General features: G+C 41.4%; 1 protein-coding gene across 1 annotated transcript; it reads left to right on the top strand.

The window, feature by feature from the left end:
- The first annotated feature begins 9,828 nt into the window (after positions 1 to 9,828).
- Positions 9,829 to 17,555, top strand: slc22a5 (solute carrier family 22 member 5). The gene is made up of 10 exons (XM_086176740.1): positions 9,829 to 10,342; positions 10,448 to 10,551; positions 11,469 to 11,623; positions 11,723 to 11,894; positions 12,053 to 12,179; positions 12,441 to 12,535; positions 12,645 to 12,859; positions 16,029 to 16,211; positions 16,790 to 16,925; positions 17,084 to 17,555. Exons 1-10 carry the CDS (start codon positions 9,953 to 9,955, stop codon positions 17,145 to 17,147), a joined length of 1,641 nt encoding a protein of 546 aa, XP_086032866.1. The 5' UTR covers positions 9,829 to 9,952; the 3' UTR covers positions 17,148 to 17,555.
- Positions 17,556 to 18,100: the final 545 nt, after the last annotated feature.

The raw sequence follows: 18,100 nt of genomic DNA, 5'->3' as shown, positions 1-18,100 counted from the left end.
TTGTCGATCTAGATCAGCTTGTATTTTCCAGTATCTTACGGTGTCCAAAAAAGTGCTAGCCACTCTTGCAGCTATTTTGGCTGGGCCCTGTCTTGCTCTCATGAAGGGAGTATTGGATCAGTGCCCAGTTGAAGAGGTAGGGGATTGAGGTGGGCCATTGGTGCCATTTGGCATAGGGCTTGGTTATGCCTCCAGATGTCAAAGCCCTGGGACTGCATGGTTTTGCAGTTGAGGAGGATGTGCCTGAGCATTGCTGGGGTTTGGCAGAGAGGGCCAAACTGAATCTTCTGGATCTTCTCCTATCCACCGGTTGAGATTTTTGGGTTTAGGAAAATATCATAGGTGGCCATGATGATGAAGCTGATTTAGCTCCCCTCCATTTCCCATAGATCTCTCCAAGTGATTTTACAGCACTCCAGGTTTTCCCAGAGAGTCCACTGGCCCCACTTGGCTTGTTACACTGCCTGTGCACATATCTGCTTCCCGTTGTTGCCAAGTCTCAGCAATTACTGGCTTTTTTTTCTCCCTGCGGATGTTGCCTTAGTCCATGTAGGATTGACTTGTCGCAAGTCCAAATCCACCTCTTTGTTGCTGCACCTGTCCCACTATGTCAACATGCCTGAGGGCAGACTGTGCCTGCTCTGCAGCCTCAGCTGGGGTCCACTTCCTGCTGGTTGGCAGTCTTGGCATCTCAAGACTCTGCCAGGGTCATGTCCAGCCTCACTTTGGTGCACTTGTATTTTTCAGTGAGGCTAGAGAGAAGTGGTTTCGGTGCCCCATGTTGCTGAGGCATCACAGGAGTCCCAGCCACTTCTTGGTAAATGGACTGTCCAGCTTCACATCAGGCAGGGGAGGAACCCAAACTGCAGACTCTACTGCTTCAACTTGCCAAGAAGTTGAGTCTTGTCAATACTGATCAAAGAATGAAACATGCAAGTCTTTTCCTTCCCCTTTGGCACATTGCAATTGATGCCAAATAATCCTTGTGTGTTCAAGGCATCCTGAGAAAGCTGGTACAACAGCTTTCTGTATCAACATGTCAATGACATTATTCGTTTTCAGGTAAGTAGGTGGTCTTTGAGCAACAATGCTTAAAAAGACTGCCTTCCACATTTAGCAGATTGAATTGTTGTCCTGGATGGGAAATTGGCAATATGTCTGATGGAACACCCATTGTTCCAGCTTTTGCTCATCTGAGTATGTTGTTTTCAGGTTGTGCTCTAGCTCCCTCTTTGGCCCCTTAGTTGATCCACTCTTTTTACTTGCAAAACAGCAGTTCAGAATCTGAAGGGATTCTTGTAAAAGGAGGGAAAAAATATGTAGAACAGGGACAGGTGGTTAAAAAATTAAATAAAACATAGGAACAACTTCTGAAAACAGAAGCAATCCCTGTAAATGATGGGGTAGAAGTGTTAAATTTCAGAGCAGGCAAACAATATTTGATCGGCACTGAAAGAATGGAAATAACCTATAGCAGGGAAAAGATTCTTTTTGACATCCAGAACAGTACTACACTATTCAGTTACCTCAGATTTTAAGTCAGCTTACAGCATTTTTGTAAAATCGGCTCATGAAAAAAAAAAAGCAGGGAGCCCCCATCTGACAATCTCCATGAGATGTCCTTACACCAAAAAGGAACTCCGAACCCAAATAGTACGTCCATGTAATCTCTAGGGCCGTGATCTATTAAAAGTTTTTTGGAATTGCTGTAATTCCCAGTGACGATGGCCTCAAAGGTTTGAGATACTGTTCAGACAAGACGAACCCCACTATTGGCATAGTTTTAGAATACAGCAGGCCCTAGAGCCTTTGCACAAGCATGACTGAAAAAGGCCTTAGAATTGGTGCCACCCAATACTATCAGAAAAAGTTAGAAGGATCAACATTGCACCATGTATTACAAGTATCACAAAGGCCGCAACCTACCCTATTAGCATAAGTTATTCTGGTAGTCTGGCACCTAACTGACTATTAGACACTTTTATTGTACCAGGGTAGTGATGTGGGAGCTGCTGGTTCCATGGCAAAAAGCTTAAAAGTTAGCAAAAAGTTAGCTTGTCTGCAGAGAGTAAGCCCTATGTCTGACCAGTTTAACTTAAATGTGCTGATGACATCAAGCAAAGCGGAGCAGGAGTAAGCACTGACACCTTCGCTCAATGAGTTTGTGATGTGATCTGCCCATAGCATGATGCCACCTTTTGTCCAGGTTGACTCCATTCAAATCAGACTGCCTTTTCAGACCTGATACAGCAAACCCAGGCATTTTTTTTTTATCCCCCAGCTAAATACGTTTGTGTGAGCACACCATGCATGCAAAGGCACTACTTTAGATTACTTTTATTTTGAAACAATAAATGTATATGTGTATTTGAATGCACAGAAGTGTGTGTGTGCCGGTATGAGCACCTCGGGAAATCTTGAGCACCTGCTGCAAAAGAAAGCCAACAATTCTGACTCCTCAAGGCTTTAGAGTTTCATTGTCCACCATATACCTCAAGTACTCATCTTCATACATGGGATCAAGAAAATTATGGTGGAGCCACAGCAAACTGGCCTTTGAAAGTGAGTTGCGGGGGTTGTTCACAAAAGGAAATTTCTGCTTGGAAAACCTGGGCCAGCTTCAGGACACACTGGCAGCTGCTACAAATTTTGTGTGTTGTTCTTTCATTGTATTTTACATTAGGCGGTGTCATGTAAGTGACTTCCTCAGGGCAAGAGCATTGAAATGTACTATTATACATTTCAGGAGGAGCAGGAGTCTGAAGTTTGTGATACAAGCTATGGCACACCTGGCTCAGCCAGGGAAAGTGCATAGGAAGGAAGGAAGACATGTGAGTTCAGTTAGAAGAAAGGGAATGATTCTCAGATGTGACTGGCTTGTAGATTTTAGAGGTGCTTTTGATATATTTGATACATAATTGATGAACGAACTCATATCCTAACAGAAATGCACCAGTGACATTTTCATCCATTTCCCAACACTGAAGGAAGTAATCCGATGATTCCCTCTACAGGTTCACATCCATGTTATGAACACTCAGCTAATTTTGAAGGTGATCTTTAGACAGCTGAGGAGCAGACAATGACATGCATGTTATCCCCCCCCCCCCTCCCCCCCGTCTATGGGAGTCTAAAAACAATCACTTGTGGTGTTCAGCATGGCCTCGCTGACCTGTAGTTTAACAGATAACAGACATTAAGTCATAATAAGTAAAGGATTTGTGGTCTGCTCTTAAAGGGAAGAACTTTGACTCACAAAAAGGCCCTCACTTGAAAAGTATGAGTAAGCACTCTCTCTCTCTCTCTCTCTCTCACTTACTCTCTTTCTGTCACTGTCATGGATTCCGGAGGTGAAACTTGACTCAAATGCAAAGACACTCAGGTAGTAAAGTGTTTTAAGGGGTTTTATTTACAAGGGGATGAATTGAAGGCTGTGTAGAGTTTGAGTGGTTTCTTGGGGTTTGGAGAGGCGTCGACCCCCTAGAACTAGGAAGGCTGGTCAGGGGACGGGCAGCTAGCATACACCGACAAGAGAGGCGACCCGGTCGGGTACGGGCGGCAAATTCTGGGCTCAGGAATGAAAATAGATCTTACTTTGGGGATGAAGATCCACCTGGAATGGGTGAATGGCATGATGGAGAGGATGGCTCACCAGAAAGGGATGAAGGGAATCTGGGAGAGGGGTCCATGTAGCAGTACCCACTTAAGACAACCATCTGGCCAAAAATATTGTACTAGTCAAGGGCTGGACTAGTTCAATACTTATTGAAGATACCTTATCACACATATTGATCCCGGAACTAACAAAGCCTATTAGTTATGAAACACTGTTGATCTAATCAATGATATAAAGAAATAAAAAAATGATATCTGGCCCTATCTGCAACCTCCCCAGAGTAAATTCAATTGAAAACATTTTTCTACAGACAGCAGCCAAAAATTAATTACCTTCAAAGAAAAAGTAAAAGTCCTGTAGTAGCAAGAGATGATACAAATATGAAACTGCATTAAAAGCCACATATGGCTCGCAAGCCATAGGTAACAACCGCCGCTGTAGAGGCTACCACATTAATCAGATTACGTAGCAATGGTAAAAGCAGTGATTGCTGCAGTGAGTTCCATAAATTATGCTAATCATTTATAGACACTGTTATGTTTTAGCCACACTCTTTCTCCAAGGAGTTCAAGCTTCATGATGCAGCACTGAAAAGTTATGGATACTGCTGACATTTCCATTAAGAACGATAGTCTTTATCGCAGCATCTTTTTGATATATTATACTACATCAATAAAGTAATATGACAGGTGCTGTACACTTAGATTATTGTGTCCAGCGCAATAATCCTTTGCTGCAGCAGTGGGAATTTTGTTTACCTACAGCAGTATTAGGCCCTCACCTCCATGGAATGTGTGGCCGTCAACATACCTTGTTCCGTGGGCTCACAGAACAAGGTACCCATTACATCCTGGTTGCCATAGGTTATTTTACTAGATAGTCAGAAGCATTTGCAGTCTTCGGCAGAGAGCTGTCACAACCCCTGAGTGTTGGTGGACAAGATTTTTTGCCAAATCAGGGTGCTGGATGAGTTGCACAGCAACCAGGGGTGGTTGAGGCCCGGTCATTCAGCGGGGTCTGCCGGTGGCTGGGCGTCAAAAAACTGAATAGTCCTCTCTACCCCTTAGAGTGACGAGTAGGTTGAGCAGCTCAACCACACCCTTGTCAACTGACCAATAACAGCAAGATTGGGACCGACCAGCACTCTACTTTTGGGGATGTGTGGAATCAACATGAACAAGCTTTGTTGTGTTGTTAATCACTCCTTGAGGTTTTTTATTTTTTTGCATAGTTTACTAACCTTTGCATTTATTAAAAGGCATTCTTCTTCCCCGTTCGACTTTTCCCTTCAGGGGTCACCACAGCAAATCAACTTTCTCCATCTAACCCTATTCTCTGTATCCTCCGCTCTCACACCAACTACCTTTACATCCTCTCTCACTACGTCCATTAATCTTCTCTTTGGTCTTCCTCGAGACCTCCAGGCTGGCAGCTCCAATTCCAGCATCCGTCTACCAATATATTCACCATCCCTCCTCTGTACATGACCGAACCATCTCAGTCTTGCTTCTCTGACCTTCTCTCCAAGACATCTAACATGTGTTGCTCCTCTGATAGATTAGTTCCTGATCCTATCCATCCTGGTCACTCCCAAAGGGAACCTCAACATCTTCATCTCTGCGACTTCTAGCTCTGCCACCTGTCTTTTGGTCATTTTAACTCTTTCTAGTCCATACAGCATCTCTTGTCTCACCACTGTCTTGTACACCTGTCCTTTCATTCTGGCCGATGGTCTTCTATCACATAGTACCCGTGACAATTTCCAACACCCATTCCAACCTGCTTTAACCCGTCTCTTCACCTCTTTTCCACACTCTCCGTTGCTCTGGACTTTTGCCCAAGTACCTGAAATCCTCCAACTTCCTGATCTCCACTCACTGGAGCCTCACCTTTCAAACTGAGTTCCTCTCATTCACACACATATACTCTGGCTTGCTGTGACTAACATTCATTCCTCTCCTACCCAGCGCATACCGCCACCTTGCTAGATTTTCCTCAACCTGTTCTCTGCCCTCGCTACAGATCACAATGTCATCTGCAAACATCATGGTCTATGGAGATTCCTGTCTAACGTCATCTGTCAGCCCGTCCATCACCACTGCAACCAAGAAGTGGCTCAGAGCTGATCCCTGATGGAGTCCCACCTCCACTTTGAATTTCTCTGTTACCCCTACAGCACACAGCACCCCTGTCTCACAGCTAGTATAGATGCCCTGTACCAGTCTAACATTCTTCTCTGCCACTCCAGATTTCCTAATACAATACCAGAGCTCCTCTCTTGGCAACCTGTCATATGCTTTTTCTAGGTCTATGAAAACACAATGCAGCTCCCTCTGGCCTTCTCTGTACTTCTCTATTAGCATTCTCAAAGCAAATACTGCATCTAAAGTACTCTTTCTAGGCATGAAGAGCCGTAATTCTGTTCACAAATGCTGACTTGTGCTCTCAGTCTAGTTTCTACTACTCTTTCCAATAACTTAATTGTATGGCTTATCAACTTATCAACTTCTGCATATCCCCCTTATTCTTAAAAATAGGCACCATCACACTTTGTCTCCATTCTTCAGGCACCTTCTCACTCACAAGACCCTTTTGAATAATCTAGTCAGAAACTCTACCACTGCCTCTCCTAGACACTTCCACACTTCCACAGGTATATCATCAGGACCAACTGCTTTTCCACTCCTCATCCTCTTCAATGCTTTCCTCACTTCACTTTTACTAATCACCTCATCTACCCTTGACACACCAGGTGTCCACACCCGCGTGCTCCTTCCTCTGCCCTTATAAGTTACCCTATGTACCTAGTGTTCACTACAGCCATTTCCATCCTTTTTGTAAAATCTACCATCATCTGTCCCTCTGCGTTCCTATCCTGTATACCTTATCTGCCCATCACTTCTTCATCCCCTCTATTACCTTCACCAACATGTCAATTGAAGTCTGCGCCAATTTCTACTCTCCCATTTCTGGGGATATTCTGCATCACTTCATCTAACTCATTCCAGAACTTTTCCTTCTCCTCATATTCACATCCCACATAGCCATTAACAACATTGAGCATCGCACCTTCAATTTCCAATTTCAGACACATAAGTCTATCTGACATTCTTTTCACTTCTAGGATGTTCCTAACAAACTCCCCCTTCACGATAACTCGTACTCCATTTCTCTTCTTGTCAGTACTATGATAGCACAACTTCAAGCCTGCTCCTGAGCTTTTCCACCTGGTTTCCTGGATACACAGTATATCCACCTTCCTTCTCTGCATCATGCCGACCAACTCTCTACCTTTTCCTGTCATAGTAAAAATATTCAAAGCGCCAACTCTTAGTCCCAGACTCTTGCCTTTTCTTTTCTCTCTCTGTTTCCAAACACGTCTTCCTCCTCTCCTTCTTTGACCTACAGTAGCCCAGTTTCCATTGCTTCCCTGTAGGTCATCAGTACCAATGGCATTTGTTGTTAACCAGGGCCTCGACCAATTTGGTATGATCTGGTTATTATGTTTGATTCGCATGCTTGGTTTTGGCAAAAGTTTTATGCCGGATGCCCTTCCTGACAAAACCCTTTGCATTTATCCGGGCTTGGGGCTGGATCAGGGAGACACTGCCCCATGCTCCCCCAAAGATGGCTCGGGGAGACACCAGCCAACGCCCCCTGATGCTGCATTACAAACACATAGTCATAATCATATGTACACATAATCATACACAATCATACACACACAGTCATAATCATACATTAGGCATAATCCTTGAAAAAGTGATCCATCTATGCCTACTGCAACCTTGGTTCACCACAGTATGTTTCAGTATGTTAGTTTGAATTTCTATATTCTGTATGCATGAACAGTTTTTGACTGGTCTGATCCTTTATCCTACCATCGCTACGATGTCTGGAAATCATACCTGTGTTCTTATGTTTTAAGATTTAATCTCGTTATACTTATTTGGCAGTTGCTGATTCAAAGAACATGATTACATAAATTACATAACAGTCATTTGGCAGACGCTTTTATTCAAAGCGACTTACAGTAGGTGCAATTCAGTCACCAAGGATCCAAAGTACCAGTAGTCATAAATCAGAGGTGACTACTCAGAAGTGACACCAAATACCCATCTCAGAGCCTTACATACATGTATTTCATATTTCCACTACCACTGAGGAGCCAAGACCGAGAAAGAGCCAAGGCTGGTTCAATTGGCAGCCAGGGGATCTGAGTAATGGAGTTGACAGTCGCCCAGAGGAGGCAGATCAGAGAGCACGGTTAGGGACATGTGGCTTGACCATAACCTGGAGATAAGACGGGGCTGTCCCATTCACTGCATGTTTGGCGAGCACCAGGGACTTAACCTTGATGCGGGCGGTTACCGGGAGCCAGTGTAGAGACATAAGAAGGGGAGTTGTGTGGGAGAATTTGGGACGGTTGAACAACGGGCGGGATGCTGCTTTCTGAATAAGCTCCTGAGGCCTGATGGTCACGGCTCGGGCACAGGCAAGGAGGGAGTTGCAGTAGTCCAAACGAGAGATGACTAGAGCCTGGATGAGTATCTGCGCTGTAAAAATAAACAGCAACAACTTGAAAGCTTTCATGCTGGGGGAGAAGAAGGTAGAAATTTAGTTTCAGCAGAAAAATTACATTTCAAAACTTTTCATTTTCGAAAGCTGTCTAAATTGACTACATGTAGTTAGTCTTAAGCCAGCTACTCAATGACAGCATAAAGCCACAGATAGCATTACTTATTAAACTGCTAAACATACATGTTTATCAGCCAAGCAAAAGGGCAAACTATTTTTGGAGAATTATCCACCTGAAAGAATGGGATTAAACTTCTTTTTTCAAATAATATTTAATTTAAATGATCCTTTATTAATCCCTCGAGGGGAATTCAAAAACACTTTGACAAACTAGGAGGAGCCAGGAATTGAACCAGGAACCAGTTTGAGTCCAAAGCTGATTGCACGACCTCCTAAGCCACGCCGTCCCCACATACTGTGCCCAACGTGGGGTTGTTGTAAACATTTGACTATTTCTTCATGTAGCAAGGATAACAGAGGCTACTCTTGTGCTACAAATGAATGTCTATCATCTGCAGAATACTGAAAGTATTTTTGTTACACTATCACAATTTTGGGTCCAAGTAGAGTTACGAGTTGACATCATTACATTACATTACATTACATTGCATTTGGCAGACGCTTTTATCCAAAGCGACTTACAATGGAGGACATAGGGACTGCAAATATCACTGTTATCAGTCATATAAAATAATATAATACAAAATCTAAACAACCTGGAAAGATCAGGGTTATTGTGTTTTTTGTGGTATTTCTATGGTGTTGATTGAATCTGGTGGTTTACTGGCAATGATTATCTTCGCTAATAAAAGACAGCAGGGGATCAACGCCTATCCTGACTTGCACTAATGTTCTTACCACCACCACTGTGTGGTATCAGGAATAATTTGTTCCCCTCTTGTCTTCACCTGAAACTTGCCTTGATTATTCCTTCTTGTGAGTGCCAATGGAATAGATCAGTTTGTTGTTTTTTGGGTCTAATTTGAGGAATGCATCAAAAAGAAAGTATCCATCAAACAATAATGCATGTTAAATTATCAATTGTCAGTATTCAAAATTTGATCTCATGGGAATTCTTGTAAGATAAAGTGCACGTATGTGATGCAATTTACCCATTCCTTCCTGTACATTAACAGATAATGTGCAATATTCCTGACAACTTGATATTTGATGAACATAGTGCATAAAGGAATTTTTGTTTCCACAGTGCAGCACAAATATAACCCTTCAAGATTCCTAATACTGCTTAGCGACATTTAGATTAAAGCCACATGCAGGTCTTTGGGGGTATTTAAAAGTGAGGAATGTTGTTTGGAGAAATTGCTAGTTAGACTACAGTGGTGTGGGGGGCTGGGCAGATGGATTGGCCACTATGGGGCCTTTGGTTATTGTGCTTTTGGTAAATCAAATCAGTGAGTGAAGGGTGTGTCATTCTTTCAACTTGGATAAAGTGACAGGGGTTGTTCAACTAAAGTCCAGCCTTATCTTGAATAGGCCTGTTGGAGTTTCACTGTGGGACACAAAAAGTTATCACCTACAAAAGAGCTTTAATTCTGTCTCAGGACTGAATTGTGAAGTTGTTTTTTTTTTCCAATTGGGACCCTGCCCCACAAAGGGAAAAGCTCAGTCTGCCCACATGGTGTGAGACCTCACCACTCTCAAGCTGAAGAGTTTAAGAAGGATACAGCATCTAATACCCAGAAGAATTTTCAGAGGACGATCATTTTCCCTCAGAAAAGGGGGACTCTTGTGTGAAGCATGGGTGACTACGATGAAGATACTGCGTTTCTTGGCCAGACCGGTCCTTACTTCTGGATAACATTCTTCCTTTTGAATACGATTTTCATGTCAACTGGATTCAATGGACTTTACATTGTCTTTGTTGGTGCAGCTCCGAAACATCAGTGCCTCATTCCGGATGTCAATCTAACTGAAGAGTGGAGAAATGCAATTATTCCCATTATAGACGTGGATGGTCAAGAGCAGCACAGTCAATGCAACAGATATAGGCTGGATATGGTTAGAAATCTCTCTGCTCAGGGTTATCATCCTGGAAGGGATATCAACCTCACTAACCTTGAGCAGGAGGGATGTCTAGATGGATGGAACTACAGTAAAGAGATTTACGAAACCACTATTGTCACCGAGGTTAGTATGCATTTGCTTCATTGCTTCCTGCTAAAATGGTTATTTACATGATGGATTTTACAGGTCTGAAAGTTTTGCTATGTATGCAAACCAATCTTTTCCCAGTGGGACCTTGTTTGTGCCGACCAGTGGAAAGTTCCTTTTGCATCCTCCACTCTCTATATAGGAGTCCTCATCGGGTCCCTGATCTCAGGCCAGCTTTCTGACAGGTATTGGCTGGTCACATGAACTGCAATGTGCATATTCAATCCATCAGTCTCTAAAAGCCACTTTAAACAAGCTGTTCAGAAACAAAGATATTTGAATTTGTACTTCTGCACCTTAGAGACATTTGTCACTGACTGTATAGTCACAAGGCTTCTTAAGTCCATACTACAAGTCCATCTGGCTAGTGTCATGGTTATTTATTATAAAGCCAGAAATTGACTGGTTTTTGACTCACTGACCCTGTAATGGGTTGCATGGTATCACAAAGAGCATGTCTGTTTCGAGCATGACAGTTGCCCCATCTACTGGTGATGTTGACATACTCCAAGATGTTTTTTCAACATCCATTTATTTATCTTTTAAAACCAGATGTAGACTTTTTTTTATTTTCAGAGTTTTAGGGATTTGATTAGTGAAGGGATAGATATATGAGGGGTGACTTAAGAGGGCACACAGCAAAACCAAGCTGCTCTTTGCAGCTGTCATAACTTAACACCCAGTGGTGTACATTTGGTGATGTGTGATGCAAGAGCAACAAACCGCTCTCTATTTTCTGTGGTGTTTAGATTATAGATTTGAAGGACAACAGAACATTGAAATGAAATAAATGACAATATCAGTTAGTCCTATTTTTCCTCAGTTCCTTCAACTAAAGGACGCAATAACTGACTTCCAGCAGATTTTCAGTGCATTACTACCATGTTGGCAAACAGCTGCCGATATAGAAAATGTGCAGAAAACTTTTTTTGACAGCCGTAAATGTACACGGAACATTTTTTGGTCAGCGTTCTTCTGTCTGTTTATGTATTTGATAGCAACATTGTCATGATCATGCTGTTTATATCTATAACAGAGACAAATGTATGAATGCCATCATCACAGTACCAAAATGCAAATTCTCTGTTTTTTTCTGATTCAGGTTCGGAAGGAAGAAAATAGTCTTCATCTCTCTTGCTTGCCTGTGTGTCTCACTCCTGCTTCAGTCTTTCTCAAAATCCTGGATGATGTTCTGTATTACATTCCTCTTTATAGGAGCCTCCCAGATTTCCATTTACATTTCTACATTTGTATTAGGTATGAAATGTAAAATATTCTTAGCATATTCCGTGGGGCATCCATTCATGTACTCCACATGCAGAGATATGTTCACATGTAATTATGCATATATCACAGGTACTGAAGTGCTGAGTAAATCTCTGCGAGTTGTCTTCACTACTCTTGGGGCCTTCCTTTTTTATTGCATTGGGTACATGGTTCTACCTTGGATTGCATATGGAATCCGAGAATGGAGGACACTGCTTGCTGTTTTGTCGGCAACCGTTGTGGTCTATATCCCCCTGTGGTGGTATGCTAACATTATAAAATCAAATATCAATTATATAATTGAAATTTTTAAGTAAGAGATAATTAATTAGAAAATATAAGAATAAAGTATACAATCTATGAATTCTTACTTATTTGCATTCAAATACCTTTTTGTTGTAAACTGAATGTATCACACAGGTTCATCCCAGAATCCCCACGGTGGCTTATCACTCAGGGGAAAATACAGGAGGCTGAGGTCATTATCAGAGAAGCTGCAAGAAAAAACAACATTGAGCCTCCACCTATAATATTCAGAGAGATGGAGGTAAGATAATTAAAAATTCCACTTTTCATTTTGTGCAATAGATAACCATTTTCTTGTGAGGTAACTACTGACTATATTGTATTTATTGTATTTAGACTGTTGTTTTTTTAATACGTTTGTCAGACATTACATTACATTACATTATATTACATTACTGTCATTTGGCAGGCGCTTTTATCCAAAGCGACTCTTTTTGTAAGTCGCTTTGGATAAGTCGCTTTGTCAGTCTCTGAGAAGCTGTATCGTTTGCTTTTGTTTTAGCAACCATCAAAGATTCCAAGCAAATCTTACACCATGGTTGATGTTTTGAAATCCCAGAATATAAGATGCATCACACTGATGTGTCTTGTCTTATGGTGAGTGTTTTTAAAAACATAAATCTAAAAATAGAATGCAACTAACATTGATAGAAACATGATACGGTTAATAACTGTATTTTTCTTTCTTTTTCTGTTTCGCATCTAGGATGGCAGTAAACATAGGGTATTATGGTTTATCTCTGAATACCTCCAATCTGAGCGGAAACCCGTACATGAACTGTTTTATTTCTGCTGCAACGGAGGTCCCCGCTTATGTTGTATCCACATGGCTCCTGAAAAAATGTTCAAGAAGAGCACTTCTGTCATCCTTCTTAGTGCTTGGAGGAGGAGTTCTTCTGCTCATCCAGTTGATCCCTTACTGTGAGAATTACAGTAAAATGACTGTACAACCAAATACAATGTGGCTGTAAATGTTCATGAACAAGTCATGATCTCATTTGCATGGAATGATGTCATTTATTATGATCACTTAATCTAAAGAAATTATAAGAGATTTTACAAAGTACAACAGCAGTACAACAGCAACTATCTATTTTCAGTTGAATAATTAGAAAAAACAATCATGCTATTTGGCACATTGTATTGTTGTATTGAGGATGGAGGCCTCCATCTAATTGAGTATATATGGCATCTTTGCCATAGATCAATTGAACACAGGTTTTCAGCCAAAAATCAGGAAAGATAAGTAAGATAAGCTTCTTTTGTAGAGATGTATTTTGTTAAAGAAAAAAAACTCCATCTGGTACTTTAGCTGTCTTTTATTCTGTTGTAAAGACATGCTCAGCCATCAGCAGCAACAGCAGCAGCAGCATCAACATCATCAGTATCATCATAGCTATTCCACTGCTTATCCACTGTCCGGTTTATGTGGTAGCAGAAGCAGACTTAGTTGGTCATCCCAGGAGATCCTGTACACAGAGACGCACTCTTGTTCTTGCCTGGGGAATGTGTCCCCTGACCAGATTGGATAATCACTCTAGCATGTTCTGGGTCAATCAAATGGCCTGCAACAGGTGCCCTAGACAAAGCTAAAGGGAGGCACCTAGTGAGGAAGTGTCCTTATGAAGTGATAAAACTAACTTAGATCTTCACTTTCTGTATGAAAGCCCAGCACTTCTACTCCAAGCTTGTCCTAGATGTCTTTGCTCCTTGCTATCTCCAAAGGTTGGCACTGCTTCCTCTCTCTGGGTGAGCTCCTTCTTTCCCACGACCAAACCGATGCAGTGCTCACATGACTGGCAGACGCCACATCATCAACCTGCCCAGTTCATCCTCAATCCTAACTTCACTGATTAACAAGACACCAAGGCACTTAATCCCCTTCATTTGAAGCAATACTTCCCTGTCAACCTCTATCCCTTACACTGCTTCTCCTTTTTTTCTAACTTGAGGGTGCCAGCTCTCATCCCAGCTGCTTCACACTTGGCTGCAAATCATCTCTTTCCCTATTGGAGGACATCTAGCAATATTGTTAACAGGACTACATTATCTGCACAAAGCAGAGAAGTGATCATGGTCTTTGCATTTTTGACTTTCTCCTCCCCTTGACTATATCTAAAAATCTTAAAGTCTATGAAGATCACAAAAAACAATAGGTGACGAAGGGCAGCCCTGTAAATGGGGCTGACATTGCGCCAAGAATGCGGATGCAGCTCTCACAACATTTGTACAGAGACCAGATGGCTCATAATAACAACCCCATTACCCCATAGTCCTGCAGCAACCTCCACAGGACACCTTATGTGTCGCTGTCATACCCCCTCTCCAAAGTACATGTAGAGAGGATCAGTGTACTCCCATGAACCCACCAAGTACTCCAAGAGCTGACATACTGCTCCACAACCTATACAGAATCTTCAGTGATCCCCTTGAATCAAAGGTATAATTATTCTATTTTACTGCTCTTATGCCATGTTTTTTACATCACAAAGGCTCCTGGCCCTTCTGTGCTTATCAGCAGTAACAGGAGACACCCAGTTAAGCCATGCCTGAAAGGCCTTGTCTTCTGCCTGATGACCTCCGTCACTGGCAGTGTCCAACAACAAGTTCTTCGGTAGTTGTCACAAGAAGACAAACTTTTGACTCCCTACCTCCAAGAGCCATTTTAACAGGGGATAACGGGACATGTAAGGAGACTTAAGACCTTGCTGACAGTGTCCCTCCATTGTTCAGTAAATGTATAGTTCACCAGCTACAGGAAGAGGCATCAGGGTTGGCCGCTGTGTATTTTGAGCAGCAAACGATGTGGAGGCACTAGTATACAAACCCCTGTGTGGCAGACTGTTTCTTTAGATCTGGAATGTTACCTCTCCAGTGGGGAAGGAGACAGAAGTAGTGTTAAGATATGGAACAGTACCAGCAAGAAATGGTTAAAGTCTCCTCCACATGTAATCATTGACTCTGGAATCAAGTTCCTGGAGATGTGTTGGATTCGGCTCTTGAACCGATCAGAATGGGGATGCTCGCAATTCCTCAGCCGAGTGTGACTCAGTTTTTCCTAATGGTCACCTTTCGATTATGTGGAGACAGGAGAGGATCTGTGTTGGAAAATTGCACTCACACGGCTAAATTCTAGCAGAGTATCCAGTCTTGTTTGAATCAAATGACAATGTCCTGGATGGGACACACTCAAATAACCTCACTTATCTTCTAGGAGACTATTACATGTATGTGGGCAGCGGCAGAGTTACCTTAAAGGGTGTGGTTGGAACACTTTAAGACCTTAAAACCTCCAAAAAATATAGTTTGCCTAAAGTGTATGGCAGCGATGTTTAATGTATAGCCGGTTATGCTAAATTACAAAGGTTAGCTTGGGTGATAGAAGGCAGGAAGCAAGAAAGAATTTTAAAACAGGCTACTCATTCTGCGAATGCGGAAGCTGAATACCTAACGTGAGAACACTTCATCTATATTCGATGTAAAGATTGACAAGCAAACCCTTTGATAACACAACTTTGAAAGACCTCCATATTTCTCTGCCAGAGATGTGTGTGCATTATGCACCTTGCCAGCAAGCCGTCTTGGTATTCAAATATAATTTTATATAATAAAATTATGATAGTAAGATATACAGTAATAAGTTTTACCAGTGAGTGTCTCATCAAGCAGTTTAGAGAGCTCAATATTGTGATTCGACCTTTGTGCCTTGATGAGTGCCATCCCAAACCACTTGGATTGCTTTTTCCTTGCTTATCAATTATTGTGAACACACTAAATGAACACTGAAAAGATAGTTGTTCAAAGTTTAAAAACTATAGCACGGAAGCACCTTGATTTACTGCTTGTACAAATTTGCTCTGAAGCATTTTTCCAAGGAGAAACCAGTAAAAGACTAGATTTGTGTAGCACAGTACACAGTAGGTAATGAATGCAGGCAACTATTGCAGAAGCTGTGACTTTCACTGTAGAATAAAAGTGCACATTTTAAGAAAGAAAGGACATGATTTCCAAAAGGTTAAGAGAACAAAACTAGTATCACTTTGCAGCGCTTTTTCTCAAATCTTAATTGCGTTCACTTTGTCATCTTCAGCTCTTCACTATGTTGCTCTTGCACTGGAATTGACTGGGAAGTTTGGCTTCACCATGGCATTTAGCATTGTATACATCTACACAGCTGAGCTCTACCCCACAGTACTCAGGAATGTTGGCATGGGAATGTGCTCTTCTGCCGCACGGATTGGCAGTATCACAGCACCTTATGTGATCTATTTGGGTAAGTAGAAATTTCCCGCATGGAATACTTTTCCCATTATTATACCCATACTTGATGGCCTAGAAACACCTCCAATGACCAAAAGACAGGAGGCAGAGCTAGAAGTCACAGAGATGAAGAGGTTGAGGTTCTCTTTGGGAGTGACCAGGATGGATAGGATCAGGAATGAGTCTATCAGAGGAACAGCACATGTTAGAAGTTTTGGAGAGAAAGTCAGAGAAGCCAGACTGAGATGGTTCGGTCATGACCAGAGGAGGGATAGTGAATATATTGGTAGATGGATGCTGGAATTGGAACTGCCAGGTAGGAGGTCTGGAGGAAGACCAAAGACAAGATTTATGGACGTAGTGAGAGAAAATATGAAGGTAGTTGGTGTGAGAGAGGAGGATACAGAGAATAGGGTTAGATGGACAAGGTTGATTCGCTGTGGCGACCCTTGAAGGGAAAAGTCGAAAGGAGAAGAAGAAGATACTCCATATGTGCTTGAAAAGACATTGTCAGGTTATCATATTCTACTGTATAATTGGAAAAAAGTATGCCATTTTCAACTTCCAGTTCTGTTGCTTTCTGATTTACAGGAACATACAATAAAGCTCTGCCCTACATTCTTATGGGAAGTCTTACAATCGTCTCAGCTGTGGTTAACATCTTCCTTCCAGAGACCCTAAATAAAGATCTTCCAGAAACAGCAGAGGAAATGCAAGCATGTCAAGGGTAAGTATTGATATGTTCCTCTCCAAATTTATTCAACTCAATTTTGAATGCTGCTAATATTCAGTAACTGATGCTCTGATGCAAAAAGTTATGAGACATTAAAAAACACCACATGTAAAGAACAATTACGAACAATGTTTCTCTTGCACGTTTTCCAGGCTTTGCTGGAGACCTACAAAGGAGAAATGTAATTTGAATGGAGGGACCAGCAAAACACCCTAAACAACGTGAGGCCAAATTTGAATCGCAGACTATTATCCAGTAGATTATCTGACAACATTCCTCCAATTTAAAAAGAAAAGGAAAAATGTAAACAAAAGACAGGACTGCTTGTTCCTTATATTTACAATAATAGTCTCCGGTTTGGAAAACAAAATACCAACATGCACAGTTGGATCCAAAGTTCTGAGTCCAAGAACCTTTGGGTTTTTAACATTTCTTGAAAGTATTTTTTGTACTAAGCTTAAGTCTGTTATTCAAGCAATTTTTTTTTTTTTTTAGATAAGCAGCAAATTATTAAAATCTGATCATTCCTATTTTGTATGAAAATAAAATGAATGTATATTTAATTTGGTATCTAATTGTTGTAACGCCTCGCATGTAATAAAAACATGAAGATATAAACACTTCTAAGATACAGTCTGAGTTGTTTGTGAAGATACAAAGGGCAAATGTAGATTCCCCATTAGTGTGGTTCAATATTTGTGCTTGTCATTGCTGTGTGTTAAAAGGGATTAGGTCTCTTTACTTTAAATGTACTATTTAGAAAACTGATCTGAATCTTAAATTTAATATACATATGCACAAGAGAAAATCCAAATTACACCCGAAACGTTCCATCACAGACAAGAAGAATAGTGAAATGAAACAATGATTTGAAAGTGCTACATGAGAGTTCAACTGAGAGAATGACCTGAGTTGTCTGAACATATTCAAAAGATTTTACAAGTAAAACTGTCACAGATAATTCGCATCACATTAATATACCCAGTGACAGTATTTGTCAGCGGTGAACTCAGACTTTTGGAGTGCTTTGCATGCAAGTTTTTACATAGCTTGGAGGATTACTATACAGTTTATTTTAATGAATGTTCATTTTGACAAATCGGCAGTGTTAATCAAAAAAACAAAAAACAAATATCTCTATCCCTGAGCATACCATAGATTAAATTATA

This window comes from Fistularia commersonii, chromosome 29 (assembly GCF_037954325.1).
Source record: "Fistularia commersonii isolate RoL2024-O1a breed Wild chromosome 29, RoL_Fcom_v1.0, whole genome shotgun sequence".
NCBI classification, from domain to species: domain Eukaryota; kingdom Metazoa; phylum Chordata; class Actinopteri; order Syngnathiformes; family Fistulariidae; genus Fistularia; species Fistularia commersonii.
This window is presented reverse-complemented; position numbering and strand designations above follow the sequence as displayed.